The sequence below is a fragment of the Ammospiza caudacuta genome, chromosome 1, assembly GCF_027887145.1.
Source record: "Ammospiza caudacuta isolate bAmmCau1 chromosome 1, bAmmCau1.pri, whole genome shotgun sequence".
NCBI classification, from domain to species: Eukaryota; Metazoa; Chordata; class Aves; order Passeriformes; family Passerellidae; genus Ammospiza; species Ammospiza caudacuta.
The window spans coordinates 145,895,051-145,920,941 of NC_080593.1; the positions used below are offsets into that span (position 1 = coordinate 145,895,051).

Here is a 25,891-nt window from a genome sequence, read left to right on the forward strand (position 1 = left end):
TTCTGCAGGTAGATGATACAGCTGAGTGGTGGCCTGCACTTCTATGTCTGGATGTTCAGAGGTTAACCACAGCTGGTTGGGGAGAGATGCTGGCACCATTTGTTAAAATATAGGAATTTGAATCTCATCAAAATATCACACCAGTAAAAAAAACAAACATCACACTCCTTCTAAAAAAAATTAAACCCTTTTTATTTGTATATTTATTTTTATATATAAAAGAAATACAAAAACAACCCCACAAACAATGCTGATTATGGCAATTCAGTTTTGTCAGCCCCCTCTGCTTGGGCTGCTGCCTCAGATCCACCAGGAGTGAGCAAAGTCCTCCGGTTGTAATGTCCTTTTATGATTCCAGAGTTATTGTTCTCATTAAGAATTTGTTTCTGTTTTTGCCTGTTAAGAGACTGTACAAGTCCTAATACAACTGCTGCTAATGAGTACTGTCCAGTCAGTTTTCTTGGTTGTAAGATCAGAGGATTTGGTTGAACTCTTCCTAGAAGAAAATATGTTTTGATTTTTCCTTCCTGTTCACTGATACCTTTGACATAAATTTCTCCACGGTAGTCGAAGGCAAATCCCCGGTCCTTCAGGATCAGATACGTTTCTTCAGGCACTTGAATTCTGTCACTAACACCTGTGCTGTCCATTCGACTTGCCAAATTCACTGTCTTGCCCCAGATATCGTACTGGGGCTTCTTAGCACCGATAACTCCTGCTACAACAGAGCCATGGCTAATCCCTAATTAAAAAAAAAAAAATAAATAAAAAAAAAAAAAAAAAAAAAAAAAGAAAGGAAAAAGAGAAGATAAACTGTATACAATAATGACTAAAACTCATATTTGCACTTAAGAGTCAGGTGAAGCCTGGTTCAGATATGCTTATCTCCAGGCTTAAGAAAGAGGTGCATATTTAAAGAAATTAAACAAAAAATCTGGAAAAGCTAGAAAACTTGAAAAGTGATATCAACAGGTTTATTTTATGGAACACCCTTATCAGTGAAATTACAATACTTTTGTGTCATCTGTATTCCACACATTGTTCCCAAAGCTCCTGGAAACTTATCCTCAGAGAATAGGAAAGACTTCTGGAACTGCACTTGTTGGGGGTGACCTTGTTAGTGCTATGCAGTCAAGAAATTGCATTCTTATGTTCCATGAAGTGAAAATGTTAAAGCATTCTCTGAAGCTATTGAAAGACTGCATTTTTGCATAAAAATACAAGCAATATCTGTTGGTTTTTTTCTAGAATAGTGATTTAAGAATAATTTTAGTAGGGTGCAAGATATCTTTTGGAAAAGGATTTTAGTTTCTTAGGGTTTTTTTGAATATTTTTTTAAATGGTGATCGAAATATTATCAAATACTCTTGCATTTGGGCTCTATGAAATCTTTACCTGTGATGCACACTTACTAAATGTGAATGCCCGTTCCTTGAGAAATTTTGGGAACTATGAGTTTTGCATTCAAAACTGTTAGGAAGTGCAGATCAGATAGTGATGCTCTGACCCTCTATGTTATGATTGATGAATATTGCTCAGTTTTTCTATGGTAAGGTTATCTATAAAAGACATGTCCCTTCCAGGTGATTTTTTTTGTTTTGGCCAGTGATCAGGTCAATGTGAGAAGTCATCAAATTTACTCCTGCTATGTGCCATATATTCAGGCCTCTTTTTTATGTCCCATCCCACTGCCCATGTAGGATGTTCCATCAAAAACAATTGCTTACCCATCACAGCAATTTAGAGCTGCTGCCACTGATCAAGTCAGAGGTGGAATTCAGTTTTTGTGCAAAACAGAAGTACTACTCCCAGGGTTTGGGAGGAACTACTTTTTTTACTGAAGAAGAATATTATGAAGGGAGATTAGAGACTGTGTGAGTACCAGTCTTGGGGCTGGATCTAGGTTGTCATGTTCACTTTCTGTGTTATATCTATGGGTTCTTAGTACCAGACTTACTAAAGACAGTAAATTAATTATGTTCCCTGTTCACAATTCAGTGAAATGCTGAAATCCTGCAATCCCCAAATCAGGGCCTATATTCTGCAACTGGAGTATTTCTTATTTCTGACTTTGCCTGGGATGAAATAAATTTGAAAACAGAGGATACAGTATTTGGACTCTTCTAAATTGTCCTCAATGGAGTCACAACCTTGCAGACAAAAGCTCATTTTAACTCTGGTGTTTGAGCCATGCTTACCAATCCGGAGTTCAAAGTTGTTGAAGGAATGCTTGTTGATCTCCTGTATGCTCTCATTCAGAGCTATGGAGAAGTCAGCCAGAGCACACAAATGTCCCCATTTGTCTTCACATTGCTGAGGAAAAAGTTATACAGCAACGTGTTAGTAAAGTTTTTCATTTGCCCAGCTGCTACCCATCCCTATAAGTACCAAGGGTTTACATTTGCAATTTAGCCTCAACATTGTAGATGAAAGAGAGGTACACTGCTGTTAATGGTAATGCTTCCCATTGTGTTATACTTGTATAACTGGACAGGGAACAGCTTAAAGGGCCAGAGAAAGTAACTTTCTGTCAACAATCAGGCAATGATGAGAATTAGCAAAGCATGTGAAACATGTCCAAGGCTGAGAAAGAAAGTACAGAGAGGACTGAGATTGTTCAGGCTCAAGGGTCAAAATCTAGTGAGAACAAGGGATGACACACATAAGCATGAAGTAGAGTGAAAGAAGTACAGGGTGTGTAATTCTCCTTTGCTGAAACTGTCACCCAGGAAAAGCATAAAGTCAAGTGCTCTCAGAGATGTAATGATGACAGGAACAACAGAGCAAGCCAGGCAATCTGGGATTGCTTAAGGGAGAGAGAAAAGGCTCTTCTGTAGCTCATTAATTGCCTTTGCTGAGGACAGGCAAATCACTCCCTGCTCCTTCCCTTCCATTCCTACAAAGCAGTCAATATACAGATGGGGACCAGCAGTAGGCTTTAGTCTTCCCAGAACACCAACAGAACAGATGACTGTGGGCTTGGCCGAATGATTGTATGATGTCTTCTCATCTGTTCTTGAAGCAAGGCAATTCCTTCTACAAATTGCCAGTTCATAGTACAAAGGATTGTAAGCCTCTCCCTGGGTGATGCAGTCCAGCCCTTGCAGTTTTCATCATCCTGTGTGTTTAATACTGAACATGAACCTCTCCTTGGCATCACCTTGCTCTGTTCACACCATGCTTGGTCCTTATCCTGAACTGGCTCTGTTCTCAGCATGCCAACCTCCCTCAGCAGCCTGCACCTCTTAGGTGCTGACAAGGTGGCAGACATGTACGTATGACAAGTACATTTAAAACATCCATTGAAATTCCATTAAGCTATTATAGTTCAAGAAAAGAGATGAATTAATCAGTGTTGGAAAGGCAATAAAGCTTTTCTCCCTTTGAATTTTTATCCCCATCCAGAGTTAAAGGAAGTGATTAGGAGCTGTGTAACCATAACCAAGTATCTCCCTGGTGTTCTATCCTTCTTTGCTCATGTCTACACAGAAGCATTTTGACAATCAAAAATCCCATGCATATCCAGTTTTATGGATTTCTAGCTGTCAGCATCACTTGTTACTCTGTAGGTGGGAGATGCTCAGCTAGTTACAGTCCACGAGCTTTATAATGTATTCTTAACAAACAGTGGAAATTTTCTGGTTTATAAAGCTCATGATAATCTGGCTGCTGCTTTTCAGAAGTTGTGATCAATGTGGGCAAATCTGATTCCCAGCCTGCGACCAGCCAGAGGCATTGCACGCCTTTTGTGCTGCTCTTCCTGGGGACTGGCACCAGTTGCCAAAAAACCAGATTTCAGCAACAGATGACTTCTCACTGGATGTATTTTAGAGCCTTATCTCGTTTGTTTCCAGGCAAATTCTTGGGTGGAATTATGAATTGATTTCTCTCATCTGACTTATGTGAGGTTTATGGCTGTGACTGTGCATGTGTCCCCTGTGACTATTTATCCCCTCAGCTTGGTTTGCTTGTTCTTTAGTTGAACCAATGACCTGCTTTCTTTTTGATGTGTAGTTATCATGCTGTCTGTAGACATGCTGCATCAAAAATAAAGAACAAATGCATCATGAGTATGCTTACCCTTGCATAAGTACACTGTCAGTTAATAGATCTCTCTCTTCATCAATTATTGGAGGTTGTCAGTCAGGTTCCTGTCTGAGTTACTGAGGTGGCTTTAGAGTATGTCTGAAGATATAGATAGACCTGATCTAGATTCACATTGATGTGACTGAAAGAAACTTTTTTCCTCCTATAAATCTAAATTTGAGGAAAGGATCCATATGGTTCTTGTTCCAAGAACAAGATGGCATTTCAATTCATCAAGAAGTGCAACTGCTGTCTGCCAGAAGCCCCAAATGTCTATTTTATTTCAGCAAAACAAGTTTTATGAACAACATAAAGATAACACATATTTTTGAATATGAATGGTCAGAATAATCACAAGCTTTGCTTCTTAAAGAAAATTATCCTCTTACCTGTTTTTCAGGTGACAATCCTGACACAGCCATGTATGTGCTGCCAATTGTTTTAATTTTTTCAATATCTTGAAATCTCTCTTCACCTAGTAACTAATACATATGTAAAAAGAAAAATACTGTTATTTCTGTAATTCCTAACACAAAATAATTCTAAAGATCTGAGAATTATCTTTACACTTTCCAGTCTGTCATGGTGTACAATTTATTCGGGGTCCTGGGGAACACTGATCTGGAACTCTGGAACGTCATCTACTCACTGAGGGCTGTTTGGGAAATTCCACAATGGATAATATAAGACATGCATACTCCAGCCTAAGAGAAATGCATCCAAATCCTGCATTTCCTGAGGTATGATCACTGAATATTAGTGAAGACAAACTCTCTGTCCATGTATGTGTGAATAGAAGACTTGATGACCTAAAATTATTCCTAAAACTCTACTTGAGGAATTGTTTGCTAAGTAAGTGCTGCTACAGCAACAATTATGGTGATGAGACCAATATTCAAGACCAGGCTGGTTAAGGTCCTGAGCAACCTGGCTCAGTAGAAGGTGTTCCTGACCATGGCAGGGGGTTTGGAATGAGATGAGCTTCCAACCCAAACCCTTCTATACACAGTCAATGGGTGGAGGTAGATGCCTCCAAAGAAATCCTGTAAGACACCAAGTCCTCATCTCCTGCTTCCCCCTACTTAGGGTTAGACTGGACACCAGTGTGTCCATTGGATCATTCAATCTATACATTTATGTATTTTCCCCTTCTAACAAAAATTCCAAGAACCAATGGGAAATGGTAAATCCCTGTATGTATTTGGGGTTTGCTATATATGAGTGTTAAAAAAAACTTGTCAGATGAGAATCTGGAAGAGAAAAAAAAAATAGCTGAATGACTAAAGTACTGAATTAAGTGGGAGTGAAAATTTGGTCCCTATTCCAAGTCCATATTTATGGTTTAACTTAAGAATTTCCATGAAATAGAAGCCAGACCTTTATATTCCTTGAAAGACCTTAGCAGAGTTCAGGATGTGGATTCTATCAATGACAACAGAGTATGGGATATGGGCATTAATCACCTCATCACAGGGAACTGTTTGTTGCTGGTGTTAACGCCAAATACCCTGTGAAACTTTGTGATAAACTGTATGGTATCTAATAAACTTAGGGATCAATATGGTTACGAAGTCATGGGAGGAAAAAAAACCACTTAACCTAGGAAAGGAATTTCAAACTTTCAATTCTAAAGGCTCAAGTTTTAGCATTTAAATGGAAAAAAGTAGTTTTGTGGTCAAGCAAAAATACAACAAAATATTTTTCCCCTTTCTTTTTCTACACTGTACATTCTTTTTTCCATCTTGTGGGTTGGAATTTCCTGTCCACTAAAGGCATTATTTCATTCAAAGGGAGAAACACAACAAAGGCAGAACATGAAATATCCCCTGCCTCTGAAGTAACCCCAGCCAGAGCTCTGGGGCCTCGGGAGCTTTGCTGTTGGTGTGCAGATACGGCACCATCTGTCTCCCAGGGAGGCTGCACAGCCTTCCACGGAGGGAATACAAAGCCATATGCTTAATGGCCCCTGTCCAAGCCAGGAAAGTCCAAAGACTTGACCTGCTTCTCATTTTTCATCAAACTGCTAGAACAGCCCATTGTGTACCTTTCCCTCTCACAAGGGCAGCTCCTCCAACTGCTTTCTTGAAGAAAAAATATTGTTTCTTGTAGCTCTGCCTCTGTGAGCAGTCTGAGAGCACCATGTGTTTGAGCAAGGGGAGAAAATGGTCTTGCTTCAAAACAGTCCATATTTTCATTTCCAGATGGTTGCTGGAAGCAACAGCAAATAGCTCACTAATTTAAAATGTATAATAAATATCTAAAATTACCCTTTTTAGGAAAGAAAAAACATTGGCTGTGATGCAATTCAGAAAAAATTATCCCAAGTTATGTTTTTTTTTCTCATTCATTATTGTTTCCAAATCTGTTTGCTTCTTTTTTCCCCCTGCTTTATAAGATCTATTCAATAGATTCTTTCCTTCTTCAAATATGGACTATTTACTAATTACTTTCTTCATGGTATGACAGGATGATGGATTTTGATATTAGGGAAAGATATTCCAACCCAGTCCTAAATCAGCTGTCATTTGTAAAAACATTTTAAATAGGCTGCTAATTTAACATTGTAGTCCAGGGACACATTTTTAAACACTAGAATGTGGTTTGTATCTAAAAAGAAACTCATGGCTTGATGCTGCAATTCATGTACAGCCAAGGTTGTGTGGAGATCAGACCCTGGGATCACAAAATTCTACAAAAAAAAGAATATTGCAGGACATAGCACCCAACTGCAAAGTAATCAAAGAATCTGAAAGCAGTATCCAGTGTTCTGGTAAAACCTCTGCTTGCGTCAACATAATATCTGTTGTGATATACACTATGTAAATCACTGCAGGATAAATAAAATGCAAGAGAAAAGAATCTGTGAACAAGAAAGCTCTTCTGAAAACACAAAGCCCAACTGTAATATTAACATAAATAAATGACAGATTAAATAGCCTAGAAACAATATTACATTAAAAAAATTCCTTCAAGCCTCATAATATCTGCAGAAATGTTATAATATTAATTTTCTGGTGTAACATCTCTAAGCAAGGGCTTTTAGCCCTGTATGTGTCTTAGAACTACAGTCATATAAAAAGCAAGTAATTAGAAAAGGTAGGTTTTCAATGTTCATATTTGTTTCTTTTTGCCAGTCCAGAAATTAGCACCTCCTGTTCTGCCTCAGCTGGCAGGAAGACTGGAAAATTTGGAAGTAAAAAAATTTGTGAACCATGAGGGAAAAAGAAAACTGAGTGAAAGCTGTATTTTGACAATAGTCAACCACCTATTCTACAAAACTCACTTCTGGACCACATTCTCCCACTCCCTAAGAAAGACCTAGTCACAATCTGACTCGTCTGTGGGTACCTACCCCCTGCAGTTGTCAGTGACAGGTTCTGTTCCAATATTCACTATTTATTTAATATTTTTTTGTTACTGGCTTTGTCTTCCTAACACAGATCTATTATGTGGAAATCAAAGTAAAAGATCCAGACTGTAACCTTGCTGTGTTGCACTAATAAGGAAAACCCTGTAAAAAGATGTCCCAGATTTCTTTCTCATGTATCTATCACATTTTCCAAAGCAGATAAATTTGTATTTCCACCATGGCTTTAATTCATAAGCATCATTTTAGCCCTGTAGACATTTCATCTCTAATATTTTATCTCTGTAAGGAAAAGGGGCAATTCACAGTGTAGAATGTGATCTGACCTTAGTAACTCAATTCAGTTGTCTAAACACATATGTTCAGGGTGATCTAGAGTACTCTTGCCTTGAACACCTCCAGTGCCCTGCTCCAGAACATGAGTTTTCTGGCAATGCAGGGTGGGAGCTGACAACCCCCTGTGGGTGCCCCAAATCACCTGGGATGTATCAAAAGGCATCAGGTGCACATTTCTTACACTCCTTGCTAAGATTTCTACATCAGGGTGTCTCTGCAGAGTTTCCCCAAGGATATCGGAGCTGTTCTGCTCTCAAGCTGCACATCTGCATTTTCCTCCCAGGGCTGTATTGGAAAGCAGGCAATCTTGGCAAGGAGCACAGGGAAAAAAGGAGGAATTGTGACATTGTAGAGTGTCAGTCAACAGTTACATGGAAACCTTGCTAGCCCTGTAACATTGCACCTGGAATGATTTGTGTTTCCATTTCCATGGGTAAGGTTACTCCTTTCACTGGTTCTGTCTGGCATATCACCTTTCAGATTGTTTAGACAGAGTAAACTAATGACACCACCATTCTGCAAGTAGGTTAGCAGTCAGCAGGGGATCCCATAATTTCATTTGCTACCTGTACCAAGAACATATCTATTCTTCAACTAAACATGTCTGGGACATAATGCAGTCTCTAATTAGGTCCTTTATTAATTACAGAGCAGGTGTTAGGGGCCTGAAAGTAATATTGTGTTAGGGTTTTGATTAAAACCTTGTCTTCAGTAATTGCCACAGCAGCAAAGGAATTTTGTTGTGAAGATTACGTGAATGTGCATGACAAAATATCTTAATGTGAAGACTATTGCTATGAATTAATTTGAGTGGTAATCATTTTAATCAGATCTGGAAATAAAAACAAAACTATTAATCAAGAAGCATGCTGACAGCTGTGCTAGATCCTGGAGGTAAGGAGCAGGAATTTATATCCACGGGGAATGCAGTGCAGGAGCTTAGCAGGTGACAGAGTTCTTCTTGTGAGGGAGAGATTTTGTTCTCAGTTCAAACGCACAGGGAAGTGTTCCGGGTGAATTATTCTATTTCCCACTCATAGTTTTAGTATCTCACCAATTATATGGATAAACTCTCATTTTCAGTGTCAGTAAAATTAGCCTTAGTACAATCTTTATGAGCAACCACTCATTCCCTATGCAGGTGCCCAGGATGGAAGCCACAGACCAATGATACCATATTTCCTCCTTCCCTTTTCTTTCTGGACCATTGCAGTCTGGAGCACAGGTCCAATCTTGTTGCTAGGTAGAGGTGGTTCCAATTCTATTTTTACCACTCAGGGATCTCAGGAGGGCAACACACTCCTGAAAACTGCCAGCAGTATAGAGGTTAAAATTCTCTCTGCTAGGTAATTGTGGCAGAATTTTTTCATCCTTCCTGGTTTTGAAATGTTTTTAAAGCTCTTCATTGGCCTATTCTTTGTCTCCTTTTTTAATTGCTCTTGAGCTCATTGCAGGACATGATACCACCTGTCTAAACTTCCTTACAAACTACTTTGCAGAGTATACAAATTTATCCTGACTTCCTCTTCAGTTACCAGGTTTTCCTTGCTTTCACCTAGCAATTGCTACACTGGGGATTTGACTTATCTCCTCCTTTTTATCTTGTCCCCTCCTCGGCTCCTTTTCTGAAATTATCTGCACAGAAAACATAAATATATTATTTTTCGTTTCTGTGTCATTTCTATTAAAAAAGAAATCATTTCACTGCTGAATTCTTCAGTGAAACAAGCAGCTGAATGTCATTTATCTCTCTATAAAAATCCTAACCAGATAAGTCTTCTCAGTTAATATGTCACAACGATCTTCCATTCTCTACCTAATATTTGCTTCTGAGCTCTGTGCTTCACATTTAACTGGACACTGTTTTACCCTTTAATATCCATTGAATCCATTCAACCAACACCTTTAAAGCAGCACCTTTACCTGTTTGTATTTAGACCACTATTTTTCAGAACAGTTGCAGATATGTTTATACTTCTTTCTTCTACAGAACTGAAGTATTTTCTACTTTCAGATACTCTGGTGCAGATTTGTGCTTTTATGGATATTTATACTTGAGTATTGCTTTCAGTCTCTATCTCTCTAGATCATTCAGAACAAGGTTGGCAGGATGAAGGGCAAAAAAAGCAAAGCAGACAATTGCAATATGAGCAAAAAAATCAGAGAAGCAAAATAATTACCAAATCTGATCATTTAGGATGACATATTTGCCATTTAAAACTCATAGTTTAAACACTATCAGGTTTCCTCTAGTAGCTGGCATTACCTCATCAAAGTCTGCAATGATTTCATTCAGTAAGCGCAGACATTCTACTCCTTGGTTATTCATCTCAGTCTGGGAATAAAAGTCAGCAAATCCAGGTATAGAAGCAAACATCACACCAACAGCATCATAGGACTGAGAGTATAATTCCTGAAAAAACAATGAGGAAAAATGAAGTGTTAACATAATGGAGAAAATGTAATTGGCAGCAATTAAAATAGCTTCCTTAATTTTTCTGTGCATAATTCCTTAACATCTGATGTTGACATGAGTATTTTAAGGGTTAGCCACGTTCAACAGGCTGACAGCTTTTAATTTTTTTATTGCAGATTATATGCAGGGTTTTCCCTTTCTTTGAATGCCTGCTCTTTCTGCTTCTCAGGTCAAGGAGCTACACCAGCAAAAATGAAATACAAATTTTGCTTTTGATTTACATGAGGAATCACTTGAATGCATGAAAGATTCATTGTCAAGTACAAATACCAGTTATCACATTTTCTGGTGGATAATTTGTACTTCACACTACTGCAGCTCTTTACAATTTTGTTTATTCACAAGTTTTCAGAAAAACCTTACTCTGGTAAACTCTGGTTCTCCTAAGGTGGCTGTGGAGCTCTTTGGTTGCCTAGCTCTGGGAGATGTTCCTGCTCTTAGGGTTCAAAAGGAGGGAGAAACAGAAGTTAGAGTGGTAATAGAGTTACTGGGGAGGACAGAAAGCAGCTTATAAGAGATCAGTCACAGAAGGCTATATGGATAAATTATGCCTTGGAATAAGCTTCCACTTACATTATTCATATAATTCACTCTGGTACTGAATGACAGATTTATTTATGAAGGGGCTTGTGTCATTACATATATGAAAATGTAGACAGCTCTTGTCTGAACTAAAGCTAATTTTTAGAAAGAAAACTAATTTCAACTTTAAAGATTCCAGGGATTTCTACCACAACTCCTGGTATGCTTTTCGTGCAGCTAATATACCACCATCATATGTATTCTCCTTTGACTTTTTTTCCTGGCTTCAACTTCTGTAGTTTTAGGTAATGGTGGACACTTCCATTTCTGTTTATGAACATTTCTTATGTTATAACCTGAGGTACTTTTTTCTCAAAGTTCTTGTTAAGAAGAACATTAAGAAATGTTGATACTTTGGTTTCATGATAAAAAAGATTTACTGCTGATTGCCATACACTTGACATGAACAATTCAGGTTCTTCTTTCTTCATTCTGCTTCTCCCTAGAAAAGCATCCTGAACCTCTGCTCTGCCCTTTGATGTGCTGCTAATGCTTCTGTTTATCCAGGCTCCTTGGCAATGTGTCTTAGAGTAAAAGTGGGGAAATTCTTCTCGTTTCCAAAGCCACGGCAAAGCTTTGATTGGGAAAAGATGATTGACTCCCTTCCTGCCCTTACCCTTTCTTTCACTGAAGACCATCTTCAGGGTTGTGGGAGCCATATTCTAAGAACACTCTTATTCCCTTTTATGGATATAGGAAGAGATAATACACACATTAATTTGTGGATGCTTATGAAAGATCTGACAATGTGTGCTAGGAGAAGCATGAATACACTCAGCCATACTCATGCCTTGGATCATGAAGATAGAAAACAACTGCTTGAGCCTTCAGTTGTTCCATTTTTCTATTTTTGGTAAGAAGCATAAGGACAGAAATAAAACATCCATAAGAAATCACTACAGTACATATTTGGGAATTCATTTTTTTTTGAGAGCAGAGAAATTAACTTAATGGCCAGACATGAACTGCAGGATTGATTGCACTGAAATCTGGTAGATTTTTCTGTCTGCCAGCTCATGCATTAATCATCCTCAAGTATAGTTACTCTGGAAATTGCCTTACAAAAAGCAGGGGTGGTGGAATTTAATTCAGTGGCAAATTATTGAAGCATCAGCAGTGATCCATGGGGCATCTGCTTGCTTCTGAAGATTATTATGCATGTGACTGTATGTGAATGAAAGTGTAAGATGGGAAATTTATTCCCTGAAAATCCATAATGCAGATATGCCAGAACACACTGCTGGCTGGTATCGAGGTCTGCTCCATTTGCAATGAAACATTTGAACCTGGTTGCTTTCACACTCACATTTTCTCATGTGCATAGCAGGGTTTCTATGGCACTTTCATACCCACAGAGTTTAAAATTTCTCAAGAGTGATTTCTAAAGTGCTTTTTCTTGTAGCTTCTCACTGTGTCATTCTTCCCTAGGTGATACTTGAAATCAGAACACAATGATTCCTCATTGTGCAGTCTAATTAGGCTGCCTACATCCATTTCCAAAATGTACAACAGAAAATGGTAGCCTTAATTCCTTTTTGCTGCATGATCAGTAGATATGTCAGTGCTGGCAAGGTGAATCTTGCAACATTCTTTCCCAATAAAAAAGATAATTCAAACATTGCATGAAAAAATCCAGTTTCATCATATAGTACCCTAATATATATGTAATATTATAATATGCATTTACTTTGTTTCAAATGAGGAGTAAATTACTTACTGCTGCTTTCAGAAACAAATTCTGGGATTTCTTTTATCCATCTTCAAACTTCATGTTAGGAATATTCAGAGACTCCATTATCATGCTTTTCTTTGTGTACTGCAAACACTTTTTAGGAACATAGCCACAAAATGTGTTGCTGAAATGGGAGTTTTGTTATCTGCCACATACGGGCAATTCAGGGGCAATATAAAATGGCAAAAATATTCTCTTGTGTCTGCAGATATGAGAGCCTCAGGTCTCTTGCAGCTTGCTCCTTCCATAGTCACTGTCAGGGCTCTAATAATACTTCTGCAACACTGGGCTATCATAAACTTACACAGACATTCTGTTAAACTCACCTATCTTTTCTATGAATAGTAGATTTTCACAGACTCAAATACTAGATTTTCATAGACTCATAGATTGGAACAGACTTCTGAATCTCATTTAATACAGTTTGCTTTCAAAGCAGTACTAAGGGTTCACAGCCCTTTTGATTTAAGGGTTGAGCCCTGCTCTGCCTTCACAGACTGAAAAAACCACAGAATCACAGAATTTCTGGGGCTGGAAGGGACCTATGGAGGTCATCCAGACCAACCCCCCTGCCCAGGCAGGGTCACCTAGAGCAGGTTACACAGGAATGCATCCAGGTGGGTTTGGAATGTCTCCAGAGAGGGTGACTCTGTGACCTCTGTGAGCAACCTCTTCCAGGGGCCTGCCACCCTCTATGTAAAGCAATTCTTCCTCATGTTGAGGTGGAACATCTTGTGTTTTAATTTAATGCCATTGATCCTTGTCCTGTCCCTGGGCACCACTGAAAAGAGCCTGGCACCATCCTCTTGGTACCTGCCTTGGAGACATTCAAATGCAATAATGAGATCCCTTCTCATCTTCTTTCCCAAGTCTCTCCTCATAAGAGAGATGTTCCAGGCCCCTAATAATGTCTTCTTTATAAACACTCATTAGCTACTTGAAGACAACAATCAGATGTTCTTTGAGTCTTTTCTTCTTAAAATTGCATGATCTCAGCTGTCTCAGCCTCTCCTCATGTGTTATGTCCCCCAGTCCCATAACCATCTTGGTGAATTATTGCTAGAATTTCTCTATGTGTGGCCCATATGTTTTTTACTGATGGATTCAGAACATGGGAACATCACTCCAGGTGTGGTCCTAGAATCTTTACTTCAAAACATGATTATTTTTCAGTGTTGATCAGACACCAAAGATTGGCAGTGTTTGTGCAATGAATCCTATAGAGAAATAAGTTTCAGCAATTTCCTACCAGACCTACTTTTCTTTTACTAATTAAACAAAAATATCAGAAAATTGACACGTACTTCATTGTCCCGATCCTTCTCCAGGAAGTGACGGGCAACGTGACTGGGTAAAATATTCCTTAGCATGTTCTCATTGTGCTCCCTCAGCTCCTTCATTTCATTGATTTCTTCTTTTGCTTGAACACGCCACAGAAAATCCAGCCTTGCTGTGTATTCAAGCTGTAGTTCCAGAAAGAAAAAGAGGCAAAAATAAAACCTGACAAGATAAGAGCAGAGATTGTATTGCCATCCTGGCAGGCCGCTCCTGCCATGCAACCACCTTCAGTGCTGCTGGAGGTCTCTGAAACAATTTGATTTTCTTGCCAGAAAAAGAGATTATTTCTTTGCCTTATGTGCAGTGAGACTCTCAGAGTAACCTTGAGCAAAATAATATTTGGCATATTACTGCTATGGTCAGTGGATGTAAAGTGTCACCCAATTATTTTCCTTTTAAGCATATCTTTATTATTTAGATAACAGAGTCTGACAGGAGATAAGGTGTTGGCAGGTATTGATATGAAATAAATATATTCCCCTTTTCATAAGTGTTTTCAATTTAAATCAGAAAATTAGCAAAAGGCTAACTCTAAACTCTTGGCAAGGATGTCCTTCTCAAGAATGAACATCTTTAATCAAAACTCTGTATAACAGCCCAAAGTGAACCCAAAGAGAATGTCTAAATCTGTGGCACAAAAACGATATAGCTATACTGTTGGGACATGTAGTTATTTGCAACTTTAATATTTTTAAAAATAACAGAAAATATGCTATTTGCCATCCCCTCCAATACTCTGTGCCTGTAGTGTGGGATCAGAGTCTACAATCACAATTTATCCATGCAAAGTCTCACTGCCTGATACCCACAGCTAAAAACTGAAGTGAAATAATTTCCAGTGTGGTGTGTGTGCAGAACAAAATCTGTGCACAGCAGAGCTTATACATGCATGCATATGTTTGCATTGTTGATATAGATATATATATAAAAATTCTTATTCATTTAAGTATGAATGGCAGCTGTCTGCTAGCTGAGGCAGGGAACATGTTGAAGCCTTGTGTCACTTGCCTGAGAGGCACACGTGTGTCAGCACATGGACAACCCAACACTGCCAGAGATTTTGTGTGCAACACACTGAAGCAGTTCTAAGCAGATTTCAAGGCAGCTGATGCTGTAGCTTGCACAAGGGGTGACTTATTAAGCTACAGCATTACTGAAAATGATGGAAATATATATATATATATATATATATATATATATATTGTTAGTAAACTGAAAGAGAACATTTATTTGTGAGGTCTGAGATGCTCCAACCAGAGATAATAACACCCAGCAAAGAAGACCCATCTATTTGCTGGTATTGTGCCAGCATATAGATGAATTTTACAATTTTGAAAGACATCAGAAGGTGCTGGGATAGAGGAATTTTTTGAAATATAATTCATATACCAAACTAAAATAAAGGAGCAGCCTGCAGTGGGTGGGAATGACTAAGAGGGGGCTCAGGCATTGTTTGGTGACTCATCTTGGTCACAGTTTTAGTCAGCAGCAGTCATGAATGGCAAACTCTTCAGTAGAAAAAAAGCCAAGCACTTTGCAAGGGACCTTATTTGTTGGCTGTACTCTAGGGAGCTTTCCTTCCTAAAAGCTAAAAGTGACTGTGGCTTGATAGAAACTTCCAAAGCCTGTATGCAACTTGGCAGTGATTTACTTGCCCACTGGGTGCTGTAGCCAGCTTTATAAACAAACTTTTTTCTACTGATATGTTGGTCTTCTGTCTTGTGACCATTAATCTCCTGAATTAATGGCAACAAAAAAAGACTGTCAGGAAAGAGTATTTCAAATATATTTTTCAACCTTTTTCAGTTTCCTTTGTCTTTCTTTTATGTTAGAAGACAGAGCCCATACCAGATAACTGACTTTTATCTCTACCAACTAACTGAGAAGAAAAAATTATCTATAAGTTTTCAAAGAGTTCTAAAGGTATTTCAAAGATTGACTTCAAACAGGAGCTGCTGCTGGATTTTGGGTTCTTTGATGCTTCTAGATATTTAATGCTACTACACTAAGAGCTTGGCAAAAAAGTGTGGTAGTTTTTCAGAGCTGATTTTTTAATGCTGCTCCACAGGGAAATGTCACATCTCTAAGCCTAGCTCAGAATAACAGCAGCTAATCTTTACATTTTAGATAACATCGTTCTGGTTATTTGTGATCACATTTAAACATGAAATATTTTTTCTTTCATCATCAGTGAACTACCAAGATGGCATTATCAGCTCAGAAAAAAAGGAGTGATATATATGAGATTTGAAAATAGAAAATATTAAGAAGATGTTTTGCTAAGTTCTTGCATTTGCTAAAACTAAAAGAAGAATTGTAGGGTTGAGTTTAATTTTTGTGGCTTGATTTTCTGAAGAAATATTCCTAGATTTAAACACCAAAGTGTCCATGTTTTCCTGCCCTGATATGTACCTTTAAGAAGCACCTCTAATTTCAATAGCTGGTCAAGAAAAAAGAGATGTATAACACAGAAAGCCTAACATTATGTCCTCAGCATGCTGCTCAACCCAACCACTCTGCAGACAATTGTCAGATACAATTAAATTAAATATAATAAGATGGTATACCACACCTTTTTCTCAAATTTAATTTTAAATTTTGGGTTCTAAATATGGCATTAATTTTAAATCACAATGGATAATAAAAAGTTAATTATTCAAAAACTGATCATCCATAAATATTATCTTACAAAAATAATCTCTTTCAGTAAATTCACCTAGAATAAGACGAGTTTTCAGATAACTTTTGCAGCTTGTGGGATGGGAAGACATGCTGGAGGACAGCACATTGGACTTAATGTGCTTCCCATTTCACACTTCAGAAGAGTTTTGGGGTTTTGTTTGTTTTATTTTAATGTGGTTTGATGGGACTTTTATATATATTAAGTTGACAACTATACGTAAATCTTTATGTTCACTCTATAATAAAAAAATAAACAATTCAATTAAATGTTCCTGGACTCTGCCTTTGGATGCTGTTAAATTGATAGACTTGCCTTATGAACCATTTGGGAGAACATGCAGAACTTAGCACATCTCAGGGACCATTTCCAAGGGCAGTTCTAATGCAGCCATCCTGTTTTATGGAACCAGAAAGGTTAATAAAATGGAAAATAACTTGTGCTCTGCTTACAGGCCTCTGGGCTGGAAAACACTCTTAAACATCCCAGATCAGGCTTTTGTAGAAGACAGATATTAACACTCAGGATTGGGATCCTGAAGATCATTGTCTGGCTTCAGCCTAATTCTTACTCCACCTAAACTTGTCTAGTGTTGTTTTTCTCACTACCTTGGCTGATTCCCAAGCCTGACATTTTTATCTTGACATATGTTAATAATCATTGGGAATACTATAAGGCTTATCCCAAATTTGAGTTGTTCAGTTCTTATTTGTTCCATATTATTCCTAAGTGGACTTTATGTCATGATAAAGCCATGTCACGGTTCATTGATTTCCATCAAATTTGAATGTAAAATGCATTTCATGCCTTGCTTCCCCTACTCACTCATTCCTCATTCCCCCAGAAAGAAGATAAACAGTAGGAAAATTAATAGAATATTTAGGTGTTGGCTTCTTTTTGCTCTCATGTGGAAGGAATGGAGGCTCTGACTTCTGGGACAGCTTAGAAAGTTATTGTAATAAAGTGCCTAATATTGTCTTATTCATCACAGCATCATTCCTCTCTTACTACCTCATTCCAGGAGGATTGAGAAATGCTGGAGTTTATCAGCTTAATGGTCTTGTGGAGAAAATCTTTAGGCAAGTCAACAATGTCTAAAGGCAGCTGTGCTTGGGACTTTCTTTGGAGCAGTGTGCCCCTTGCTTTTTATGATTAGAAACTGCCTCAACTCAGCATGTTTGACATCCAGAGCTTGGGAGCAGAAACACTGTGGAGAAAACACCCTACTTATGCTGGTTTTTATTCAATGTGTTTGTTATTTTAAATCTAAATTTGCCACACTTCTCTCTCCCTGTGCATTGTGTAGGTATTCCTGAAATACCCAGTTTCTCAATTCCTCCTTGAGGATGTCAGTCCTAAAGCTCTGAGGCCCCTAAATCCTGTTTAAGGTCTAGGTCCATGTGAAAGGATTCTTGCAAGTGGTCCATGACAGAGATGAGTAAGTACTGCTGCTTAACCCAAATTTTCCTCATTTCCTTGAGTATTTTGCTTTTTCTCTATAAACAGAATAAGCTATTTCACAGAAGTTTCATTATTTATTGGTTTTTATTTCCTTACTATATTTTGGGTTTATGCCTGCTCAGGTGCACTGAAACTGTCAGGTGCCTCCAGAACTGCACATGTGTCTAAAATAATCCTGTTTGTTCCTTCAAATAGAAAATGCTATGTAATTTGAGTATTGCTGAATAGAATATTGTTCATGTCCTTTAAGAATGCTAGACAGTGTCAGATATGGGCTTTCTTTAATCAGATTCTGTATATGGTTTATTAAATTGCAAAAGGTCATATGCTCAAGAGGGTAAAAAGGCAGGTGGTATTTTAAAAGTAATTGTTGTCACATCTTGTAATTGCAAGGGACAAAGGGAAAGGTTGAAGAAAATGTTTGCATTACCTGTTGACCATGATAAAATACAGCTAAAAGGAACATTGCCATCAGTAGTAAAGATGCCTCCTTTGTACCCAGGAAGTCTGTGCTGGAAAAAAACAAACAAACAGCAAAGTAAAATACAGTTATTTATTTGTCAGTGTTTTAATTGTTCAGAAGTTTCATTTCATAAGTGGAAATTTTTGTTGTTCATTAAAAAGAAATCCACCGTATTTGAAAATTTAATTTAGCAGTAATTAGTTCAAGAGAACAGGAGTGTAATTGGAGAGCTCCCTGTTTGGAGACACATCTTAAGTAACTAAATTTTAGCCTACAGGAGGTGCACAGGAGGTGATGAGCTTTCACTTTCGAATGTGACATGGAAGCTGTGTGTCAGGCAGTCCCTTCCTGGGAGTCTGGTGACAGCCCTGTGGGGTGCAGGAGGTGACATCGGGGGGAAAGGCTGAGGGGGAGCTGACAAAGGGAAACTTCCAGGCTGTGGAAGCAAAAGCCCAGTTAATAAAGCTAGAGATAAAGGATGAGCTCCAAGGCAGGAGCTGAAATTACACATATCGTGAGAAGGGTTTGGAGATGACAGGGACAGAGCATGGATTAAAAGTATGGCAAACAGTAGCTAGGACTGGTTTTACTGAGCTACTAAGAGGAGACCAGAGAAGCCTATGGCAAGGGAGGTAAAGGAAACCCTTGCAGACCACAGGGAAGCAGAGAAGATGAGCCAAGCAGGTACTGGCTCTACGAAATCTGATGTATGAAATCACTGAGGTGCTGTGTATGGAGCACAAACAAAGTTTAAAATAAAATGAAAGGGGTTAAAAGCAGTAACAGAGGGTTTCAAATATTGGGAGAAATTATATTTATGTGGAAAGATGAATACAGCTGAAGAAAGTATCTCTGTATGCCTGTTTTTTTTTTGTTTTTTTTTTTTAAGCATGTTTCCCAGGGAACAGACAAAAGAGGCTGGGGAAATGGTAGAGCCAAACTTACAGAAAAGCAAATGGAAGAAAAAAGAAATTTGGAGTTGAATTGAACAGGGATACTTTTCAATTATTCTGTTGAAGGGAGATCAGAAAAGAAAGTTGTTATGTGGTGAGAAAACCTTGACATTTTGAGAAAAATAATAAATGAGTAAATGAGGACCAGAAATTGGATGAAATTTTGGGACAATCTTTAGTCTGCCTTGAGATCTAAGAACAAAGCAAAGTCCAGATACTGGATCTGTTTCCCATAGTAATTTTTAAAGAAGTGTGGGATGCTATTTGTCAGAGGACTCCTATGACAGAGAAATTAGAGAAAAAAAGAGGAGAAACTGAGACAAAACCAAAAGGCAACTTTCTAGTGAGAGAGATAACTGAGCTGCCTTTGTGGTTCTAATGAATTTACTGTGCTGGAAATGAGCTGCTTTGGGATGAGTCATCAAAACAGAGCAAGAGCAGGCAGGAAGTAGCCTTGTCATCTGCAGATATGCTGAAATTCAAATGTTGCCTATTTTGAAGTTGCCCAAAATGCAACCTCCAAATGAACACATTCCAAAAGGACCCCTTGTACATTGGCTAAAGGCAAGAGCCTTAAAGGTCTTGGTTATAAACCCACTTGTTATTGCATATTGTGGTGTTGCAGCTATACCTACCATAGCTGGATGAGTTTTGTAAGGAGCTGCAAACTCTTTTATTCAAATGATTTACATAGCTAAAAAACCAAATAATTTTCAGAGCATACAATCTTGAACTTCATTCTCCCTAATATCAGAGCTTAAGTTTATATCCTTGTTGTGAGAGTGGAGCATCTCAACTGATTTCCCCATGTCTTGCTCTGTTGGCTACTCCAAGGTATATTCCTGTCTCTTTCTCACTCTTCTGTGATAACAGTCTCTAGAGTGTTTTATTGACAGGGAATAGAGGCTACTCTGAATTCTTCAAGTTTTTCTCACAAGAATCTCACAAAAGAGATTCATTGCCATGCCTGGTTAGTGACAATTATCATGATTTCTACTTCTAGTTACTTAGCCAAAGTATTGCTTATTGCCATTTGTCAGATTTGGCAGTAAGCTATAAGGGGTCTGTTCTGGCTATATGATATGTCTGTCTGATGATAACTAGCATTAGAAAAAGGAATTTCAGCCCAAATCTCTGGTTCCCTGTTACTGTAGGAAGCAAGTAAGGAGAGCTGTTCATGCAGAGCCTTGCTATGTGTAGGGATGTGGCTGTTGGGAGAATTAATTGTACTGGAAATCCCTGCTTTTCTCTCACTCTGCATCTTCATCTCCACTTACAACAACAAAGAACTGCAATACTACCCTGGTCAGGTATCAAAGGCCAAAGAAGTGTTTTTCTGAATGATTTAAATGACTGCTGTTCTAGATTCAGTTATTGCAACACTAATTGCATCTCTGACTCTGCAAATCATTGTGGTTCTTCTGCAGTTCCTCTTCCTGGCAGAGAAACCTGGGAGGAGAAGGAGGAGGAGGAGAATGTCCATCAAGCACTCTCCTACAAAACAGGATCATGCCTGTGTTCCTTATATCTTTCACAAGTGCATATTATTTGCTTGGATTTTATTCTAAAAAATCAATCATTCAATCCTGTTTTCTTAAACTGAGGGGAATTTTTCAACTGATATCTCTGGGGCTTTCAAGAATAGAAATGACCAAGGTATGTGCGTTGCAATGCATACTTTTAGTCTGCATTGATAGACTAGAGGAGACATAAAAGACAAGTCCTGATCAATATTTAAATGCCCCGATGAAATGAACATTTTAATAAAAAGGCTTGAGAAAAAAAACAGGTTATGAATCATTTTGAATTAGTCATTGCCTGTTGCAACCATCACTCCACATTTAACTGTGGTGCTATCCAATACACTCATTCTCTGACAAGACATGAACCATCACCTTGAGAAAAAGCAGCTCCTGAAAGGGGCTGTGAACACTTACTCTCCATTGTGGTGAAAGTTGTCATATTGCAGAAAAAGGGAAGCATAAATGGTCTCAGTCAGCAGAGAGTAGATGGCAATCATGATGAGAAGCACTGCCAGCTTCAGGACAGAGTTGAGACGAAGAAAGACTGCACAAGTCACCATTGCCAGCACACCAGTGAAGACAAAATACTGCACAGAAAACAGCACTGGTTAATTCTGGTGATCACAGATAAGCATCTATGTAAACAATCAAGTAACCAGAAGTATGGGAAGATTATTTTGGATTTCAGTGCTCAGCCAAGTCCTTTTAGGGCCCAGGCACTTTGAAAATAAATGTTTTGTTAAAATAGAAGTGAAATTACAAATTCTATACTTTTCATGGTACCTCCATGTCAGCAAAGATCATTTTCTGTGCCTTTATATAATTTTCATTGCATTATAAGTGAAACAGCATCCTCTATAATTAAAAGAGGAAAGGGAGAGATGCTGCATGCAGTAGTTTGCTACTGAAAAGTCTACAGGGAGAAAACAATTTATATTCCTTTTGAGTCTAAATTTCCACAAGACCCACAAAATACTCAGGATGGGAGAATCATGTTTCTACTTTAATTCTCCCCATGCTGCTGGAGAGAGGATAAAGCCACAGATTTGGACATTTTTTGCTTTTTAAAAAATTTTTAATATTGTAGGTCTAGCTTGGTTACATTACTATCTTAAAATGTGATGCCTGGAAGTTTTATTCATATCTTATTTTCTAATCTTTTCATTGTCTCATTTTTCTCAATGATTAGTCATCTGCCAAATGCAATCCATGCAGCTGATACTGGATAGAGAGAGACAATCATGGCCATGAGCTGTTCAGACTTAAAATAGCAACATCAACACCCACAGTCCAAATGTAGTTTAAATTAACTCCAATCACACAGCTTTAGGAGCGATTGTATTCATTTTTCTGGGTACAGCTTTTCTCTAGTACAGTTTCTCTGTAGGAAAGTCTGCATGCCTGCTGTTTAGAGCTTGCTGCTGGCAGTATCATGACACTGCCATATGACTTTCCAAGCAACATACTTCTCTTATATACACATGACCAACACTATGATTTTGTTGCCTGCTTGCTCATCTTAGAGAGGGTTTCTTTATTTTTTTTTCTTCAAAACCAATCTTAAAATAACCATAGCAGTCTAACTACTCTCTTTGTCATGCAAGAAGTTTTGCTCTCTATTACATTCATGTGAATTAGGTAGTGTGTTTTATTGCACTAGGTTCATTAAATCATTGCTGGGTGTGTTCCCAGCATAAAGGTTCTGTATAATGTTCAAAGGTTAAATTTTATTTGTAATACCCCATTAGATCTCAAGGTTAATTCCTTCTGTAACCAGCCTCTGCTTTTTCTATCAACATATGGAAATGTTCCCTCCTTCACAGCGTTGAGCCCCTGACTCCACCACAAGGTAGTGGTTGCCATATGACTTTTTTGGATTCCTCTCAGATTGAAAAGTACCCTCAGAAATACCTCAGGACAGGAACAGATGTCTGTAAAAGAGGCAGAGGAGTTGAAGGTTTGGTTCTTCAGGGCTATTGGTTTGTCAAAATCACACCACAGCTGTGAAGAAATAAAACAAAGTCAGGGCTATGTTGTGCACTGGTGACTAATTGCTTGTCTGGGTGCAGGGCTGGGACTGGGTGACCTGCTGCTCTCCATGCCAGATCCCACCTGGTACCAAGGGCTGGATAAATGGGCAGTAAGAAGACATGCTGTGGAGATGAAATGGAAAGGGGGAGATATCTGTGCTGCAGATATTCAGCATCTGATCAGCCTCCCTATGCTCTTTTGCAGAGTGGAAAGATGAGCTCCTCTGGGACTTCCAGAGGACTCACGTTGGACTCTTCAGAATGACCTCTCAAAGTGCTTAGACTTTGCTATAAACTAAAGAGAAAATTATTTAATTGGGAGCACAAAATCAGATTGAATGTGTGCCCCTTCTGCAAGCTGTTTTCATCTGCTGTGGATTGTGTTATCCTTTTGGATACAGGATACCCAGCCTTCATTTTCATGATATCACACACACCTGGCTGTACCAAAACATGATGTGGTCCTAGAACAGCAACTGTGATGCTTAGAATGGAAGGGAATAAAAATTCACTCATGAAACTATGGTTATTTTATATAATACATATATGGTTATATTATATAATATGGTTATATTATATATTACATATATCCATATGTATTATGGATAATGCAATATTGCTTTTTGTTGTTATGACCTGCATTGATTTTAATGGTATTTCCAACCAAGAGCATTAGATACAAAGAAACCAGCATTGTAGAGTTGGAATACATTATTGTCTTAAAATAAAGGAAAAAATCATTAATGGCTTCATGTTTTGACACTTAAAGCAGATGGAGTCTCCTGTCATACATATTTATTTACTCTGGATGATTATAATGGGCCATGTTATCGACCTGGTGTGTACAAGCTAGTTAGAGGTCTTTTTACCCAATAGTTAAAGAATTCATTTAATGAGGCCCAATTTCTTATCATTAAATCCCAATTAATTTTGAACTTGGCACTCTTTTGTTTGTTCTTTTAGCCACTCAGCCATCTCTGCAGTGCAGGAGTATTACCTGGCTGGCTGTGCACTCTTCCATGACACCAGACAATCAATGGTACTTTCTGAAAATTTATGAGGTATAGAACACCTCTCTGCAGGGCAGAACGTCCCAATGTCCCCAGGTGTTTTTTCAAGAGACTTTCAGGATCAGAAATTTAATTTTATAACAATAAAAATGCATGTAAGACTCACAAGACTCACTTGCCCCACTGGTGAAACCAAAGCTTTATGGCTCAGAAAGCATCTGAGTCTTAGACCCCTCCAGCTGGCTGCATTTGAACTCAGTGAACACACAAAGCTGCAAGGCTGAGAGGCATTACCTGTTCTTGAATGCATGCAGGTCCCTCCTGAACAAACTATTCTTATGGAAGGACTTTGACATATGAAATAATGAGAGTATATTAATATTGTCATTTCCTATAGAGATCAGGACTCAGTGGCTCAAGTAATTGTCCAGCTAAATATATGACAATACATATGTCTGTTTCCTGCTTTATAGAAAACCACTGGTGTGACTGTAGAATGTAATTTTCTTTTGACAGGCTTTGGATTAGCCAACTCAAAAAATTGCAGAGGACAAATCTTAAAAAATAATGCACAAGAAATCAGGAGAAATAACAAATTTGATATAGATAGTGTGTTAGAAATTTTTTTAAGATAAAGACTAATCATACCAAAAACTTGTTTGTAAGGTATTTGTTATACATTATTTAAAAACTTCTAAATTGTAAAACATTGCTTAGTGATTTGTATTGTAATGCACCACTGTCCTTTTCTTCAAGAAGTTTTGAGCCCAATTGGACTTCCTGACATTTACTGTATTTATATTTTTTCAGTAATCATAGAAATGCATTTTTCTTTCTTTGACTTACTCTCCAATCGGTGATACTTTTAATCTATCTGTGAGATATTTACCACATTCTTGGCTCAGACCTGCCAGGTTGTCTGGCACTGTAATCTGCCTACATTATGCAAAGCTCTCTCATGTTGCTGAATATGTCAGGATAATCAGGGCTCTATTGGAATTTTAGAAATTATTATTCTAGCAATTGTTTTATTTTTCTTAATAATCTAAATAATAGTAGAGCTGTAAGATGAGCTGAGAATTTCTGAGAGGAAGAATTTAATATCCACAAGCATTTTTGGATTGACAGTCTCTAAAAAAGTATTTCAGCATGTCAGAAAATTACAAATGGTCATCAAAGAGTGGATATGTTGGACAAAAGGTTTCAAAAATAGATGACACTCATGAGGGAGAAATAATTAGATATTTCAGAAATACATAGATCAAGCAATGGATTGAATTTCCTGAAGCTGTGATGCTTTGCCTTTTTTATGTTATCTAAATCACAGACAGCTTATAGACATAGTTATCAAGTCCTGCAGCAAGCTTAATAATTCATAAATCATCTTTTACTGTATAATATTCCTTGGTTCCCTTTAAGCTTACAATATTGATGATGGCTCCAAGAAAATTAATCAGAATGGATGCAAAGATAATGACATTCCTTGCCAAGTAGGTCTCATTAATCCAGCAGCAAGTTTTCCGGAGCATTAAGGGTAAACATTTGTAATCCTCTGCCGTGGTGATCAGCACGAGAGCAGAGTGCAGCATAATCAGGATAGAAAACTGAATGACCATTGGGATCACTCTGGGGGAAAAAAAAAAAGAGAATCCAGCATTAAATCTCAGCACAACCAGTCAATAAATCAAGGGAAAAGCTGGACTACATGTCCATGTAGCCCTAATTAAGGGAGTCAGGAGGGCTCATCACCTGTGTGGTTTTGGATGCAATTCATCTCACTGCATAGTAGTTTCTCTTAGGTTTATGCAGATGGAAGCCAACTTGATATTCACATTAACTCATTCTCCAGTGGCT

At 38.0% G+C, this 25,891-nt stretch overlaps 1 protein-coding gene across 1 annotated transcript in view; it reads right to left on the minus strand.

Moving 5' to 3' along the window:
* Nucleotides 1–244: 244 nt before the first annotated feature.
* The window catches only part of ADCY8 (adenylate cyclase 8), a 115,509-nt gene continuing 89,862 nt past the window's right edge, over nt 245–25,891 (minus strand). Inside the window, 9 exon segments of the mRNA XM_058805544.1 lie at nt 245–742; nt 2,199–2,313; nt 4,476–4,568; nt 10,056–10,202; nt 13,884–14,042; nt 18,489–18,570; nt 21,406–21,584; nt 22,909–22,998; nt 25,462–25,663. Of these exon segments, the coding sequence (XP_058661527.1) occupies nt 255–742; nt 2,199–2,313; nt 4,476–4,568; nt 10,056–10,202; nt 13,884–14,042; nt 18,489–18,570; nt 21,406–21,584; nt 22,909–22,998; nt 25,462–25,663 (1,555 nt within the window). The 3' untranslated portion in view covers nt 245–254.